General features: G+C 39.8%; 2 protein-coding genes across 11 annotated transcripts in view; one reads left to right on the plus strand and one right to left on the minus strand.

The window, feature by feature from the left end:
• The window catches only part of NT1 (Neurotrophin 1), a 128,497-nt gene extending 113,662 nt beyond the window's left edge, over positions 1–14,835 (minus strand). The window contains exon 1 of the mRNA XM_017070174.4: positions 14,832–14,835. The gene's annotated coding sequence lies outside the window, so the exon portion shown is untranslated. The remainder of the gene's footprint in view (positions 1–14,831) is intronic.
• Positions 1–18,645, plus strand: part of LOC108005825 (band 7 protein CG42540) — a 46,078-nt gene that overhangs the window by 12,113 nt on the left and 15,320 nt on the right. For 4 of the 10 annotated variants that reach the window (XM_036815001.3, XM_065864799.2, XM_036814998.3 and 1 more), the window contains one exon: positions 18,334–18,369. The exons of 2 other annotated variants lie outside the window; for them this stretch is intronic. In XM_036815001.3, the coding sequence (XP_036670896.3) occupies positions 18,334–18,369 (36 nt within the window). Of the gene's footprint in view, positions 1–2,032; positions 2,250–2,608; positions 2,905–14,899; positions 15,820–18,333; positions 18,370–18,645 lie in introns of those variants that run through there. 4 more of the 10 variants (XM_036814995.3, XM_036815004.3, XM_036815000.3 and 1 more) reach the window with 4 other exon arrangements.

Consider the following 18,645-nt stretch of genomic DNA (forward strand, 5'->3'; position numbering starts at 1 on the left):
TCTTAACTTGTTGCCAGCGAGGGGCTCTTAATATCTGTTTATGTGTGTGGATCCACTCTGTATTGCCTGGCAACTGGTCTATGGTGCATCCTACTCGGGCCAACACAAGCAACCAATTAGTGTAATTTATATCAATTCCAAGACCAGTTTTTGCTCATTAGCCAAGCTCAAAATGGGAAATGCAATTACCCGCTTCAGGTAGTAAGAGGTAAATAGGAAGCAATAGTTTCCTTCCATTGGCTGGGATACACCATAAACAATTATTATTTACCAGATCGTAAAGAGGTGTTTAAAATCCTTAATTAGTCAGTTTTGACTAGAGCGGTCTCATATATTCCCTTTTAATAACTACTTAGTCCAGTTAGTGATATGCATCTTTTCAGAGATTATTTACTAAGCATTTTCCATTTTAATAATAACAAATATCTGTGTAGTCTCTTGAAATGTTGTTGGGAAACAACCAATATTATAAATTTGAAACAAATATTACACCATAATATATTTATCCCAAATGAAATCCTTTGAATTTTGAATGTTTTACCATTTATTACCATTTCTAGTAATTAAAATATTCCCAATGTATATTTCTGTAAGTGATATGTGTCTTTTCCCAGTTTATTTAATTTGCTGTGCATACAATACCCGGATACTTGTACTATTTATTCAGTTTTGCCTTGAACTCATCGGATGCATTAGTTATCCACGTCAGCAGGGGCAATGAAAACTGCCGCCCTTCAAATATTTACAATTCAATTTGACAAACACAAAGATAACGAGGGAACAGTTGTTGGGGACCGAAACATTAAATATTCAGGTTTATGCAAGCATGTAAATGCCAGCCGAGAATCGGCGAGGTTGGATAGTCGAGTCTCGAGTCCTTGCGTGACTTTTCTGCCCACGGGAGCAACCGGTTGAAAGTTGAAAGTCGGGACTGGAGCCTTTCGTTCGTAGTTCCTGCATATATATAGTTGTGAACTGGGCTTAGAACATGCTAAAATGGCCTACTTGCAGGCCCAAAAAGGGGCCTTTTTCGCTGGGGGGCTTGGAGAATGGGATGGGATGGGTTGCTCACAGATGCGACAGTTGACAACGCGGTCGAGTTGACTCAAGTCGACTTGACTCGTCTTGACTTGACTGATGCAAAAGCATCAGCGGCAGCCAAATGAACACTGGCATAATGAAGGCGGTTGCGGGGGCTATTTGCCACAATGGTTGGGGTTTGGTAAGGGATTCAGCTGCACTCGGAAAAGTTATTTAAATATCAAGCCATTCACCCAAGGTCAAAATCTTCTCAGTGATATATCATTTTTTATTAACCCCAACCAGAAAAAGATCTTATAAACATAGGTATTCTTTAAACAATTTGAGGTACAACTTTTATATTTAGTAATAATTTCCAATTCAACACAATTCGTTTCCAAACCCAAAATCTATTTAATGAAAGAGGTATGTTTATTATTCAGAATGCATTCATTCCACTTTTGAGATTTAAATATATTGTTGCATACCTTTAGACACCTTTACATTTAAAAACGGTATTTCCGTTATTGAAAAAATAGTTTTGTGGTTCCTAATCAAGACCAATTTTCATCCACTTATTTTTTTGAGTGTTTTTATTGTAATATACATTTCGGGGCTGCATCTTGTTCGAAGTAAACTAGTTCGAGGTTGTCACCAACAAAGGATTCGCTGCATCAAAGCCATCTGCGAATGGTCTCCGTAACATTTGGCATCTGAAATCAGAATCACAATCTGAATGTGAATCCGAAATCCGAATCTGGCATCCGGCAGTCCACATCCTGCATCCTTGGGCTGAAAACGTAAGCGGAAAGCGAACAGTACTTTGCGAGCTATTAACTTGTCCACTGTCAATGGCAATTAGCATAAATTGTGGCCCACTCCTTGAGCCCCCGCCCACGGCAATTGTTGGCCAAGCGCAAACAAAGGGGTATATATACCCGATAAATACGTAAATAAGTTTTTAACCATCGTTCAGTTCGGTTTGGTCTATAAACTACGCCGGACTTGTGGAAAAGGCGAGCGGACAACCAGCGAATCGGCACGTTGCATGCCCCCAGGAGCTTTCTGTGTTGTTATTAAATTAGTTTTCCGTGTTGCCGTGCTCGGTTCTGTGTTTCCTGTGCCCGGCTCCTCTTCCACTGAGCTCGTGTTCCGGTTGGTGGACAAAGGATTAAGGACTACGGTTCCTGGATTAAGGATGAGTCTGGGCAGCAGAAACGCCATCTTACGTACGGCTCACTTGACAATCGTAGTGGCTGCACCGCACATTGTTGATGTTGTGGCTTTCCCTTTGTGGCTGTCCTAATTTAAGTGAGGAAACTGTGCAAAAAGCCAGCGAGTCCTGGAAAAACGCCAGCCGAGCCGGAAAACTTTGTGCCCGAAAACTTTTTAACAGAGTTCTTGGTCGAGAGCGCTGCTTAAAGGGAAAATTAAATAAACGAAAGCGGTGGCAAACTCAACCAAAAGTTGGCCTCAAAACTTTTCGTTGAGTGTGTGGGCGTGTTTGTGTTTGAATGCTACTTGTGGCAATTAGCAAGTGGCAGGAACAGAAGCAGAAGAATTCTACTCCTAAACTTGGCACGTAAAGCTCCAAAATATCGGACCGAACGGATAGCCTGTGGCAAGTGACTGCCACCAGCATGCAACAGCCACCTCAGCGGCACGGCAGACCTGCACCACAGCACCACAGCAATCAGTATCAGCACCAAAACCAGTGGGCACTGCACCACCAGAACCACCTCAGCCAGGCACAGCGCACCACCGGCAGGCACCCGATGCTGGGCAGCAACCACAGCAGCCAGCGGGAGACCAGTGTGTCGCCCCGCCGAGTGGCCCTCGACACCACCGCCTCGGGATCCACCACCGGATTCGGGTTCGATCGGGGTAAGCACCACCGGGGCTTCCAACTTAAATGAGGCTATCTTTTTTGGTGAGGTACTACAAGGTTCCTCTGAAAATGCTTCTTAAGTTGATGTCCTCTGTACAAAGTCCGTAATGCCACCGATTGCAAATGGCTTGCATTTGTTTTGTAAAACATATAGTTTGTTTGTTTTACAGCATAGCTGAGAGACTTCATAACTTGCGTTACTGGAATCCGGTTTTATAGAGGGATACCTCTATGAATTTGTGATTCAATTAAACAATTAAACATTAAAAGGTTTCTTTTACAAGGGGGTCAAAATTTTAACCCACTTTCATGTTCGATTTTTCCATATTTCCAATGGATCTCAGAATTGGAACCCAAACCTGCACTTCTACATTCCATAACTTGAGTTATAGGATCTCGATTTAGACGTGGGATACCTTTATGAATTCGTGCTTGAATTATCTTTTATACTACATCAAAAGTTATCTTTTACAAGAGGGTCCAAATTTTAACCCATTTTCATGTTAGATTTTTCGGTATTTCCAATGGATCTCAGAATGTGAACCCAAAACTGCACTTCTGGATTCCATAACTTGAGTTATAGGATCCCGATTTAGACGTGACATACCTTTATGAATTCGTGGTTGAATTATCTTTTATACTACATCAAAAGTTATCTTTTACAAGAGGGTCAAAATTTTAAGCCATTTTCATGTTCAATTTTTCGGTATTTCCAATGGATCTCAGAATGTGAACCCAAAACTGCACTTCTAGATTCCATAACTAGAGTTTCAGGATCCCGATTTAGACGTGACATACCTTTATGAATTCGTGGTTGAATTATCTTTTACGCTGAACTAAAAGTTATCTTTTACAAGACGGTCAAAATTTTAACCCATTTTCATGTTCGATTTTTCGGTATTTCCAATGGATTTCAGAATGGGAAACCAAAACTGCACTTCTGGATTCCATAACTTGAGTTATAGGATCCCGATTTAGACGTGGGATACCTTTATGAATTCGTGGTTGAATTATCTTTTATACTACATCAAAAGTTATGATTTACAAGAGGGTCAAAATTTCAACCCATTTTCATGTTCGATTTTTCGGTATTTCCAATGGATCTCAGAATGGGCACCCAAAACAGCACTTCTAAATTCCATAACTTGAGTTATAGGATCCCGATTTTGACGTGGGATACCTTTATGAATTCGTGCTTGAATTATCTTTTATACTACATCAAAAGTTATCTTTTACAAGAGGGTCAAAATTTTAACCCATTTTCATGTTAGATTTTTCGGTATTTCCAATGGATCTCAGAATGGGAACCCAAACCTGTACTTCTAGATTCCATAACTTGAGTTATAGGATCCCGATTTAGACGTGGGATACCTTTATGAATTCGTGGTTGAATTATCTTTTATACTACATCAAAAGTTATCTTTTACAAGAGGGTCAAAATTTTAACCCATTTTCATGTTCGATTTTTCGGTATATCCAATGGATTTCAGAATGGGAAACCAAAACTGCACTTCTGGATTCCATAACTTGAGTTATAGGATCCCGATTTAGACGTGGGATACCTTTATGAATTCGTGGTTGAATTATCTTTTACGCTGAATTAAAAGTTATCATTTACAAGAGGCTCAATATTTTAGCCCATTTTCATGTTCGATTTTTAGGTATTTCCAATGGATCTCAGAATGGGAACCCAAAACTGCACTTCTGGATTCCATAACTTGAGTTATAGGATCCCGATTTAGACGTGGGATACCTTTATGAATTCGTGGTTGAATTATCTATTATACTACAACCAAAGTTATCTTTTACAAGAGGGTCAAAATTTTAACCCATTTTCATGTTCGATTTTTCGGTATTTCCAATGGATCTCAGAATGGGCACCCAAAACAGCACTTCTAGATTCCATAACTTGAGTTATAGGATCCCGACTTAGACGTGGGATACCTTTATGAATTCGCGGTTGAAATATCTTTTATACTACATCAAAAGTTATCTTTTACAAGAGGGTCAAAATTTTAACCCATTTTCATGTTCGATTTTTCGGTATTTCCAATGGATCTCAGAATGGGAACCCAAACCTGCACTTCTGGATTCCAAAACTTGAGTTATACGATCTCGATTTAGACGTGGGATACCTTTATGAATTCGTGGTTGAATTATCTTTTATACTACATCAAAAGTTATCTTTTACAAGAGGGTCAAAATTTTAACCCATTTTCATGTTAGATTTTTCGGTATTTCCAATGGATTTCAGAATGGGAAACCAAAACTGCACTTCTGGATTCCATAACTTGAGTTATAGGATCCCGATTTAGACGTGGGATACCTTTATGAATTCGTGGTTGAATTATCTTTTATACTACATCAAAAGTTATGATTTACAAGAGGGTCAAAATTTCAACCCATTTTCATGTTCGATTTTTCGGTATTTCCAATGGATCTCAGAATGGGAACCCAAAACTGCAATTCTGGCTTCCATAACTTGAGTTATAGGATCCCGATTTAGACGTGGAATACCTTTACGAATTCGTGGTTGAATTATCTTTTATACTACATCAAAAGTTATCTTGTACAAGAGGGTCAAAATTTTAACCCATTTTCATGTTCGATTTTTCGGTATTTGCAATGGATCTCAGAATGGGAATCCAAAACTGCACTTCTGGATTCCATAACTTGAGTTATAGGATCCCGATTTAGACGTGGGATACCTTTATGAATTCGTGGTTGAATTATCTTTTATACTACATCAAAAGTTATGATTTACAAGAGGGTCAAAATTTTAACCCATTTTCATGTTCGATTTTTCGGTATTTCCAATGGATCTCAGAATGGGAACCCAAAACTGCACTTCTGGATTCCATAACTTGAGTTATAGGATCCCGATTTAGTCGTGGGATACCTTTATGAATTCGTGGTTGAATTATCTTTTATACTACATCAAAAGTTATCTTTTACAAGAACGTCAATATTTTAACCCATTCTCATGTTCGATTTTTCGGTATTTCCAATGGATCTCAGAATGGGAACCCAAAACTGCACTTCTGGATTCCATAACTTGAGTTATAGGATCCCGATTTAGTCGTGGGATACCTTTATGAATTCGTGGTTGAATTATCTTTTATACTACATCAAAAGATATCTTTTACAAGAGGGTTAAAATTTTAACACATTTTCATGTTCGATTTTTCGGTATTTCCGATGGATCTCAGAATGTGAACCCAAAACTGCACTTCTAGATTCCATAACTAGAGTTACAGGATCCCGATTTAGACGTGGGATACCTTTATGAATTCGTGGTTGAATTATCTTTTACGCTGAACTAAAAGTTTTCTTTTACAAGACGGTCAAAATTTTAACCCATTTTCATGTTCGATTTTTCGGTATTTTCAATGGATTTCAGAATGGGCACCCAAAACAGCACTTCTAAATTCCATAACTTGAGTTATAGGATCCTGATTTAGACGTGGGATACCTTTATGAATTCGTGGTTGAATTATCTTTTATACTACATCAAAAGTTATCTTTTACAAGAGGGTCAAAATTTTAACCTATTTTCATGTTCGATTTTTCGGTATTTCCAATGGATCTCAGAATGGGAACCCAAAACTCCACTTCTAGATTCCATAACTTGAGTTATAGGATCCTGATTTAGACGTGGGATACCTTTATGAATTCGTGGTTGAATTATCTTTTATACTACATCAAAAGTTATCTTTTACAAGAGGGTCAAAATTTTAACCCACTTTCATGTTCGATTTTTGCATTTTTCCAATGGATCTCAGAATGGGAACCCAAAACTGGACTTCTAGATTCCATAACTTGAGTTATAGGATCCCGATTTAGACGTGGGATACCTAAATGAATTTGTGGTTGAAATCTCTTTTACACTACATTTAAAGTTATCTTATACAAGAGGGTCAAAATTTTAACCCATTTTCATGTTCGAATTTTCCGTATTTCCAATGGATCTCAGAATGGGAACCCAAACCTGCACTTCTAGATTCCATAACTTGAGTTATAGAAACCCGATTTAGACGTGGGATACCTTTATGAATTCGCGGTTGAATTATCTTTTATACTACATCAAAAGTTATCTTTTACAAGAGGGTTCAAATTTTAACCCATTTTCATGTTCGATTTTTCGGTATTTCCAATGGATCTCAGAATGGGCACCCAAAACAACACTTCTAGATTCCATAACTTGAGTTATAGGATCCTGATTTAGACGTGGGATACCTTTATGAATTCGCGGTTGAATTATCTTTTATACTACATCAAAAGTTATCTTTTACAAGAGGGTACAAATTTTAACCCATTTTCATGTTTGATTTTTCGGTATTTCCAATGGATCTCAGAATGGGCACCCAAAACAACACTTCTAGATCCCATAACTTGAGTTATAGGATCCCGATTTAGACGTGGGATACCTTTATGAATTCGCGGTTGAATTATCTTTTATACTACATCAAAAGTTATCTTTTACAAGAGGGTACAAATTTTAACCCATTTTTATGTTCGATTTTTCGGTATTTCCAATGGATCTCAGAATGGGCACCCAAAACAACACTTCTAGATTCCATAACTTGAGTTATAGGATCCTGATTTAGACGTGGGATACCTTTATGAATTCGTGGTTGAATTATCTTTTATACTACATCAAAAGTTATCTTTTACAAGAGGGTCCAAATTTTAACCCATTTTCATGTCCGATTTTTCGGTATTTCCAAGGATCTCAGAATTGGAACCCAAACCTGCACTTCTAGATTCCATAACTTAAGTTATAGGATCCCGATTTTGACGTGGGATACCTCTATGAATTTGTGGTTGAAATCTCTTAAACGCTACAATAAAAGTTATTATTTACACTAGAGTAACAATTTTAACCCATTTTCATGTTTTATTTTTCCGTATTTCCAATGGATTTCAGAACGGGAACCCGAAACTCCACTTCTAAATTTCATAGCTTGAGTTATTGGATCCGGATTTAGACGTGGGATACCTCTATGAATTTGTTGTTGAATTTTCTAACAATCTACATTTAAATCTTCTTTTTTAGGAGGGTCATATTTTTAGCATCGTCTATTATTTTCCTACAAACCTTTTTTTAAATAAACAAAAGAAATATTTTCTCAAAAAAAGAAAAAGCTATTAAAACTAAGTACGTTTAATTTAATTCAACTTGCAATAATTTTAGTTGACCTACATTTGTGTCCACATTTAATAATGATAGTTCCAGTTAAATCTTGGAACCGTCATCTTTTTTTAAATACCATGTTCAGCTTCCGTGAGCGAAATTTACGACTTCCTGGGAGAGTGCCTTCTCCCCCAGCGCAATTATCCTAAACCATTTAGACACAGTTCCATAATTCCAACTATAATTTATAATCCTCCGAAAGGCGTCTTTAAGTTGCTGGGCTTTTAATTAAATCCTCCAAATGCTGGGGCGACATATTTTCCGGCAAAAGGGAAATCCAATGAGAAGTGGGTGTAACTCGGCAGAAATATGTTCGAAAAATTGCCGAGGCGTGTTCGCCCAGCGCCAAGTGGAAAAAGGAGTGGAGTGCAATGGACATGGAGAACTCGGCGGTTATGGCGGGTTAAGGGGGATACGAGCAGTGTGTGGGCGTGGCATGTGCAGGCACACACACTTCCGCCCCCCCGGGCAGCTCCACATCCACATCCGTCCGCCATAATTAAGTTTTACCAGCCAGGGAGCAAACACCCCGTTGGCCAGGACCACAGGACACTCGACCACAGGGCAGAGAATTCGCATCGCCGTGGTCCCTGCTGCACTTTAATTGATTTCCAAGTTGGTCACGTTATCAGCTTTGGCCTGTTTGCAGCCATCCGCCCAGTCGAGTCCTTGATAGACCTGCCACCCTACCCTTTATCCCTTTGGTTTTGCGTAAGCCCCGCTGACCCCGCGCTGTTTATTCTCGCGCCCTTTGTTCGCGCTCCTCGCAGCACAAACAATGTGGGGTTTGATTAATTCTGGGTGCGGTAAGCTCAGCGGTGCTGCCATCAGCAGACTTCCAACAGTGAAACAGAACTTATAAAACATATAAAACTATGTGTTATTAGTTAAACTAATTCCAAACATGAGTAATTACTTTGAATTAAACTTTAAACATGAAAATTTGAAAGTAAAAACATTAGTTTAACTACTTTCAAACATGAGTAATAACTTTTAAATAAACTTTAAATATGAAAATAATACCCACACTGTTAAAAACAATTGATAAGAAATGATACTCGTTTTTATAAAATTTCATATAATTTTAAAGGATAATAAATATATATATATATAATATATAATGTACATTTTTAAATGGTAAAGAATAATTCCTGGATTTTTTCTCTGATTTTATGATTCCAGTTAACTACAAGATCTTCTAAATTCTAAAACTTTATATGTTTTCAAAATTTTTTACAAATTCTGGAATAATATAATATTTATTTTATAAAATACATACATAGTTTGTCTGAATCTGCAAGTATTTCTTTTTATTAATTTAAGTTATTATAGAAAAATGATTGCTGTATGGAAAAATTTTCGTGATGCTGCAGTAAAAAACAGTCCATTATCTACACTCTACGTTCGTCTTAGCTATTTAAATTTCTAAAAAAATATGCTTTATATGCTTATAGTAAAACCCCTTTTTCCAGTGTGCAAAAACTTTAAGCAGCAAAAACCACGAGCCACAAAAATTATTAATTATGGCTCCGTAGGGTGGCGAGCTTATCGAAATCAGCATGTAAACAGCAAGTAATGAGTGGGGCAGTGAGGAAAAAGGATTGCATCGTTAAAACACAGACTTTGTGGCCAAGGCAAGAAGGAGTTCCCCTTTAAATTCCATGTAAAGTCCGCAGCGAAAATCAATTAATATAAAGTGCTCTGCGCCGTTGGTCATGCACAGACCATATGTCTATATAATAAACTTTATATGAACGCTTAATATGCCGGGCACAATACTCCGATTCCGGGGAGTGGGCCATCAATATTTCATGGTTCGCTGGGACAGAGCAGCGACATTATCAAGAGAGCGTGGAAAAACCGCCCAGAAGATAGTCACCAAAATAAAGCAAGGGAATCAAGCGAAAAAATGAGCAAACCGCTGGCTAAAAGGGAAAATGGCCAAATGGAAAAGGCCAAATGAAAAAGGGAAAAATAAAAAGAAAAGGACGAAATGTCCGACACTCGGCGACGACATCGAAATCGACAACGACATCGAAGCCCGGCGCCGCTTGGCATTCATTCATTGTGTGATATATATATCTCTATATATATATACATTCGCCGTCCGATTCACCATTGATAAAGTCGGGAACAGAACCCTGAACCAACGTTGAATTATTGGCAAGCATTTGCTTGGCCAGTTTTTCATTTCGCTTTTCATTTTATTGCCCGGCGAACGCGTCGTCAATGTGTGGTTATGAATTATTGATTGGGTGATAGTCCTGCCTGACAGTCGGTCTACTTAGCAAGTCGCATGCCAAAGATGAATATTCCTTCTAATGAACGCCATTGATTGGATGGCTTAAAGTGCACCGCAATCACAATCACAAGCACTGAAAAAAATCAAGAAAGGGGTAAAGTATCAAAACAAAACGATCTAAATGTTAAAAGGTATAAAATTGGACTGATGAAAATAATAATAGTATAATATTTTAATGACAAATAAAAGTTAAATTGAAATATTCAGTTAGTTAGTTAATTATAAATTATAAAAGAGCAGCATACAAATCCAAGCTAAATAAATTCTATAGTCGCCTTAATAATGACATCACTTAAAGTAATTGCAGTTATTTCATTTTAATTGTCACATTGATAGATGCAAATCGCTTTGAGAGACATTTAAATATCCTATAACACATTTCATATACACATAAGGTAATTAAAAATGCAAAACTTCTTAATGAGTACTCCAGTTTTCCTTACGATATCTATATTACATCAAGATGACCTTTCACGAACTCGATTTAAAAATGCCCTGATGACATATCGTTAAAATATGGCTTCCTGAAACCCGCTTTCCGCGTTTTGTGACAGAGATTAATTCAGTATGCATCCATATTTAATTAACAGCGTGAAACTCCTTTATTTTTCACTGCACACAGGAAGATACAAAAGTATCTGCCACCATTTAAAGTTTCTCCAGCAAAAATTGCCCTTTCACAGTGCCGCAACTTTAACGAGAAACGTTGAGGAAGGCTCCCTGCTCGTTGCCCAATCAGTTCCATAAACTGAACTGGCATATTTCATTCGACTCACTGTGGCCGCGTCGAATAAATTCCGACCCCGTCTATTCATATTTTATGAGTGCGAAAGGAGCAGTGGCTTCAGCCATAATACTAACGAATATACGGGTCCCCCAGCTTCCGTAATTCTCCCCGAATTGATTTCCAGTAGGGACTCGAGTTGGAGATGGTAAAACAAACGCACAACCTACATATCCCCTTGCCTTTCAACAGGCTCCTTTAGAATTTTGCAACAAGCCCCAGATACATGGTAGTTACATCGCAGTACGAGTAGTACTTCTGGCCATGTTCGAGCAAACTTTGCTTAACTCTGGTACTTATAATCGTAATAGAGAAGAGAGGAGACGAGTGGTGAATAGGCGGCAAACGGGGCAAACAAACAAGGCTTGAATGTGTTTGTTTGCCCGAGTGTCTCGGAAAACTTTCACTGCGCGACAGGGACAGTGACCTCATATGACAATAATTCGACGCATTTGTGTCACATCCTCGTACACACACCACTTCCCCCCCTCTCTCTACGGTTTTCCCGCCGCCGGAAAAGCGCAAACGTCGACAATTGAGAGGGGAACTGGAAAAGATAGGGACAGTTATCTCCTTCGCCTGACCCCTCGCCTTGGGCCTCGACAATTGCACAGACCATTGTTTGGGCTGCTCGCATCTCGTATATCGCACCACCCAACCAACCCAACCCACCAAACCACCCACCTAACCCACCGACCTCTGCTTTTTGGACGTGCTGCTACACTTCCGTTAGCAGTTAAGTGCGACATATTTGCCTGGCTAATTTCGCCCACGGAGCGCCGCAGGACTTTCGGTTCAAAGTCCTCGACCTGCACCGAAATTTCCTACACCTAAAAATACATCTTAAGGATCTTAAGATCTTAAAATAAAGATACAAAATCTTGGGATGTAAGGCTATCTAGCTAAAGTTGTTTAATTTAATGAGAATTTTCTGGCTGGCAAACTAAAGTTTAAAAATTTCCTACACCTAAACAAATCTCTTGAGGATCTTAAGATCTTGAAACAAAGATCACGAATCATGTTATCCAGCGAAAGATTTTAATTCAAAATTTTTTTTGTTTTTCTTTGGAATATAATATGATTTAAAGGAAATGTTTCTTAAACATGAAATATTTGTATTATGTTTATAAATTCTTACAAGCGAATCTTGAATGTTTAAAAACAAGGCAAGAAAGCTGATTTTCTTTCAAACTTTCAGTTTTAATTAAAGTGCGAGCTTAAGACTGAAAAAATTAAGTCAAAATCCATTTGGCTTTGCAACATAGTTGAAAAACTGTTCCGACTTCCACCCACATTTCTATCTACTTGCTTAGTGAACTCATGTCTCGTTTTTTTTGGGATAGTCCATGTGTGTGACATCATTCTCAGTCTCAGTTTTCAGTTCTCATTTCGCAATCCTGACAGGAAAACCGCTCGGCAATCCTTTGGTCCCCTCTTTAGCAAAAGCAAATCGTGTTTATGGCTTTGGCAGCTTTGTCTTTCGATAGGCAAAAATAGTCCGCCTTCGTTTTTATGTTTGTCTATAAAAACTGCGTATGGGAAAATAAAAGCCAGGGGCGGGACTCACTTAACTGCCATCCGGTTGTGGTTAAGAGGTCTTTTCTCGTCTTTTCCTGTCGTTGGCCCTGCTATGAAATTCTCTTTCGGAAAAGGAAAGTATTCGGTTCGGAATTGGAGACAGCGGTTTGGTAATCCTCTACTGCGAAATTCTGTTTGAAACCTCAACTTTATTTCCGCTCAATTTTCCATGCAGTTGCTTTTATCTTGCCTGCGAAATGAAGGCATTCTGTTTAATAGAAAATGCAAATCGAATGGAAAACTAGTTTCGAGCTTGCCTTGAAAGAAATCACCAAAATAGTGGTAGTTAAATAAAGGAAATTTTATAGAATTTTATTTTTTATAATACAATTTAATATTTATTTTAATAAACAAACAAATATGTATTTTTCTAAAAATACAAGCATGAAAACGACAAAGTTCGCTAGGAACACAAATTCTCTGGCCTTTAAAAATCGATGGCTAATAGCTCCAAACACCAAATTTAACCTTTAATGGATGGCCAGAACACGTTGGGCATTCCCTTGCCTTTCCGTGATTAGAATCTGGTGCTAAATGTGTGCACGTTTGGCACATGAGTCAAGTCACCGGGTCCCGGGCCACTCTGATTGCCCCATAATAAAGCACCTAGTCTAGGACTCGAGTGCCCCATTTGTCTGCGAAAGGGAATATGTGTGGCAATACCCAAATCAATCTGCACATTAATCAAGAACCCGAGATTAATTAACTGCCCTGCTTCAGAGTGGAGTGGAGCTCCTTTGTGGAGTGCTGTGAATGAATGTCAGACATAATGACACTCATACGCACTGTTGTGCGACAGTTGACACGGTGTATCGGATGCCCCTGTACTTCAGGGAGTAGGTACACGATTATATTTTTATTGTACACAGGGAGAAAAATATGATAACTAGGGGTGCTTCAGAAACGTACTGGGTTTGTAAATTAATAATAAATACCTAATGTTCTGGTTTATAAGGCTACGTCAGTTGTACAATATCGCATAAAATAGTCTTGTATTTTTTAAGGAATGAACAACTGAAATTTCCTATTGTCCTTTATAAAATGTAGTGAACTGTGTATATTATTTAAAAATATTTGATATAATACTTCCTGTATTTATTACGGAACTAAAGTATTGAAATTCCCTATTGTTCTTATATATAGTTTAGTGAACTGTGTATGTCATCTAAAAATAATTTAATAGCTATTGATTTTAAGAATTTAAGGTTGGTGGTTTACCTTTAAGGGTTTGGTTAATAACGCTTAAAAAGATTTTTTTGTACTGCTGTCGATTTCTAAATTGACTCACAGTACAAAATCCGGACTTTGATCATGGGATGCAAATTAGTTTAATAGATGGATGGGTGATGTATCTCAGCGGAGGAATGCATCATAGTTAAACATTTTGATTGACAATTTCTCCCAGTGCAGTTTCCGCCAAGCCCCGCCCCCCGGCACCCCCTTTTGGCGCTTAATGAAGCGTAAACGATAATTGACAGCTCAAAGCAAAGCTCAGGAGCTGCAGGTGACCTAAAATATTCGACAGTTCGACAGGCTTTGGCTTCGGAATCGGAGGTGGGTTCATTAGAAATTCGCAGTCAAGCGTGGCAGGCAGTGTCAGGATGTGTTTTTCTGGCCAGGATGATGATGTGCAGGGGATGGTTGGGATGGGGTTGTGGGGATGTAACACCGGGGCTGGTGCTCATACATATCATTCCATGCCAGTTAACAAACACAGAGCACGGGAACACTCTTGTCTGACTAGAATGGATGCTGCGATAGGTGGAGCAGGCAGGTGGTTTCTTCTCGAAGGTGTCATAAATTAGGTTTGTCACCTGTACACACACGAGTTCGGTATGTGCGGAGGGGAAATTTCCGTTTTAGTACACTCTCTCTATCTATGAGGAGGTTCTAAATACAAGCATCTCTCCATCTCTGTTGCGCATTTGCCCCTGGCAACGATTTCCCCAGGCAGGACCAACGCAAAAGCTTGGCGAGCGGAGAAAGCTTCGTTCCTGAAGTTTCAAACGGGACCAATGTTTCGGGGAGTGCGCAAGGTCAGTGCAAGCTGGGAAAGGTGAAAGTTGAACGATGCTGCACCTGCAACCTGCAGCTGGGAGAGCGGCGAAAGCTCTTCGATCCTGGTTTTTGGCTGGCTGATAACAAAGTCGAGAGCTAGAGAGAGCTTTGGTTTTGGGGATATATAAAAGGATGCTGGCTGCTGGCGCACTTTCAGTTGGATTCCGAGCGAGGCAGCAGTAACATCAGCAGCAGTGGCAGCAAAGCAGCAAAGGAAAAGCGGAAAAGCCAGGAGCCAGGCGCCAGGAGAGGCCGAACCCGAGGCCCGAACCACCGAAGGGAAATGGACACAGAGCTGGGAAAACTAGCTCAGCCTAGTGTGTGTGTGTGAACCCGTGGTAGTGACAGTGTGTATATGTGTGTGTGTGTGTCTTGAAGAAAAGGGAAAAGAACCGAGATAGTGCATGATGCAGGACTGAGACCAAGTAGCAAGATTGACCCGGAGCAGCCAGAAACAGCCGCCGCACTGGCGTCGTTTTGCGAGCGCGGCTTGATGCCCGATTCGATGATGGACATGGAGCATCGGGACCACCAGCTGCACCGCCAGCAGCAGCAGTCGCACCACCATCAGCCAGGTCGCCTAGCAGCCAGCACCAGCACATTTGCACCACCGGCGCCGACGAGCACGCAGCCGGAAGAACGGGACAGGGACAGGGAGAGGGACCACCATCTGCACCACCATCAGACCAACAATGTGGCCTCGTCACCACTGCCAGTGAATGCCTCCATTCAACTGCACCAACAGCAGCAGCCGCAGCCGCAGCAGCAACAACAGCAGCAGCAGCAACCACTGACGCAGTTGCAGCAACCACAGTTGAGGGAACGCGAGCACCACCAACAGCCGCAGCAGCAGCAGCAGCAGATGATGCAGCAACCACCACAGCAGCAGATGCAGCAGCAGCAACAGCAGCAGCAGCAATTGCCGCACAGTCATCATGCCCTCATGCAGCAATCGCAACAGCAGCAGGCCATCCATCGAGCCGAGGCGCGAAGAGGTGAGCTCATGTCGCTGGTGGCTCTTGTAGAGAGTGTGCACTGTAGGCTGGCTTGGCTGAACTTGTTGCTTGTCCGGTCTCCAAAATGACCCACCACCACATCAAAATTTGATTAGAGACGCCACAAAAATCACAATTTCACAAATTCGGTTTCTTTGTATAATACGTATTTTTTCTCCTTCTACCGACCGAATGTTGTGTATAACTGTGATTAATCAGGTTAGGTGTACACTGTACATAAATGTCTATATGTGTTCTTCTATACATATATATACTGTATACCTCGAAGCCATTTCATATGCATGCTAATCGCTTCATTAGGCCCTGAAAAGCGTTCAGTCTTCAGTCTTTTCGCTCTCGCATTTCCCATTCAAAATTCAATCAGAAATTGCTTTAACTTGCTGTACCAGGACGAAGGACCAACACCACAGCACAGCAGCAGCAGCAACACCACCAGCAGCAGCAACATCATCAGCAGCAGCAGCAGCGACAGCAACACCAACAGCAACAGCAGCAACATCAAGCTGACCTATTTCCCGAGCAAAGCTTTTTGCCAGGGGCTGGCGCTCTGACGTATGCGTTGATGTGGTGCGAGGGGCGTGGGAGCGGTGGGCGGAGCGGGTTGAGAGGGTTGAGTGGGTCGAGTGGGTGGTGGGTTCAGTGGGTGAGTGGGTGAGTGGCTGAGTGGATTCAGCGGGCAGCTGGACAGCCGTTGGCTGGTCATTAAAAAATTATGACCACACATTGTTCTCCGAGATTGTACATTAAGGTAAATTCAGCTCTTTTCGTTCTGTTTTTTCTGTGTGTTGGGGTCAACACAAATGGAATAACAGAAACTAAATAACCCCAGGCCAAAAATGAGGCCAAATAAGTGCTATTTACCAGAGTCAGGCTGAAAATAATTTTCAGCGATCATATCTTTTTCAGATAGCAGTTCCCTGACACATAGCATTTTATGGGTTATTTATTAAAACTGCCAGCAGTCTGAAATTAATTAGCTTTGTTTCTCATCTAAATGGCTAATTAAGTTCTGTTGATTTAGAGCTTTTTGAAAACTCTTGATGAGACTCTGCTGTCAAAATGGCATAGATATATTTTGTGTATCTGTGTAGAAAAGCATGGGAAATATGGGAGAAAGTATCTACACCTTTCTATTATTTTTCCAAAAAATAGTACTAAAATCATGACCTAAATTTTTTAGTGAGTTTTTGTAATGTGGTTTGTGTAAGCCACTTTGCTTAGTAGATTTTTAAAATAGTGCTCAAATTATGATAAATATATATTTTTAAACCCAAAACTTAGTAAAACCGATTTGACAAAGTATCGATAGACCAACTTATAAAAACATTTGCTTACCTTTAGTTCATTTAGCTTAAAAATAAATATAAATAAAGTAAATCCAAAGGTAAAAGTGTTTCTTCTGAAACGTAAAAACAGTTATAAACCCTAACCAAAAACGTAGTTTTTAAATATTAAATAGCTTTTTAAATTTCTTGCGATAAATAATATAAATAACTGTATGCCAATTCAACTAAACCCACTTAAAACCTAGCTTCAGGTGATGCAATTAAGGCCAGAAGTTCCCCCCTCACCTAATTACAATTTCAGTAGCTACATTTTTTCCGACTCTTCCGCCATCTTTTTATCATTTTCATAGAAGCAATTTAGCCATAAATCTATTAGGTCTGCGGTCACCAGCCGGGGGCGTTACACACAAATCCAGAAAGCCTTTCATCTCGGCGCAAAACTCTCGGATTGCCGGCGCCTTCGTTGCCAGGCACATTCAAATCGCAATTATTCTGAAATCAATTTCAATAAAAGTTTGCTGCGGTGCGCCAGGAGTTTGAATGTTTGGCAGCTTGTTGGCTTAGCCAGGCTCTAGGATTCGCCCATCAAAGTTTTCCATTTTCCAGTGTCGCTTTTCATGTTCTGTCTGTGTGTGTGAGTGAGTGAGAGTGTGTTCGGGTGTGTATTTCTAAAAGTGAGTGGGTGAGAGCTCGTTAAAAACACTTTGCTGACGTCGCCGTTGCTGGGTGTTGGCATTGTGGCAACTTTTCAATGAACTGTAATTGAAACTGAAATGCAAACTGTGCCGTGCCGCTAATTGCCAGCAGCTTGAAAACTGTAAAACTGGTAACTGGTAGCTGGTAGCCAGAAAACCAGAAAAACCAAAAACCAGATGGCAAACAAACTGCAACAGCAGCGCGTAAACAGCATTTAAATGTGTGTGGCATGAATAATTTATGATTTTTCTTGAGTTCGTAGTGGTTGGCTCTTCAGTTTTTCGTAGTTCGTTTTGAGCATGCTATTTAACCCACAAAAAGAAACCCTGAAAACTGCATGGCATGGAGCAGCTAAGTAGATCCCACCCCAGGATCGCAGAGCACTCAAAAACACGGAAATACTAAAAACCAGATCCCAAAAAACACACCAATTGGCTAGTTGCTGATCAAGCCGAAAAGCATTTCCCCCCGATTAATTTCTCTTGTTGTTCGATTTATCGTATTCTTGCAGATACACAAGCAAAACATTCACATGGATTTCTCTATTGTAAGTCGCACCAATTTGGACAATGCCCAAGAAAAGAAATGAAAAAACAGAAAAAGATCCCCACATCCTACAGCCAAAATCAAACAGAAACACACGAGACACACACAAAGCTACTTTTTAACCTGTTACAAAACTATACTCTACTTTCTATGTGTACCTCTAACTCTATCTAACTATCTAAACTAACTAATGACTACTATCTATGAGTATTTACTGAGAAATTTCCTTTTAATGTATGCACACTCCTTGTTTGCTTGTATTTCGATTTCCGTCTCC

Source organism: Drosophila suzukii, chromosome 3 (assembly GCF_043229965.1).
Source record: "Drosophila suzukii chromosome 3, CBGP_Dsuzu_IsoJpt1.0, whole genome shotgun sequence".
In the NCBI taxonomy this organism is placed as follows: domain Eukaryota; kingdom Metazoa; phylum Arthropoda; class Insecta; order Diptera; family Drosophilidae; genus Drosophila; species Drosophila suzukii.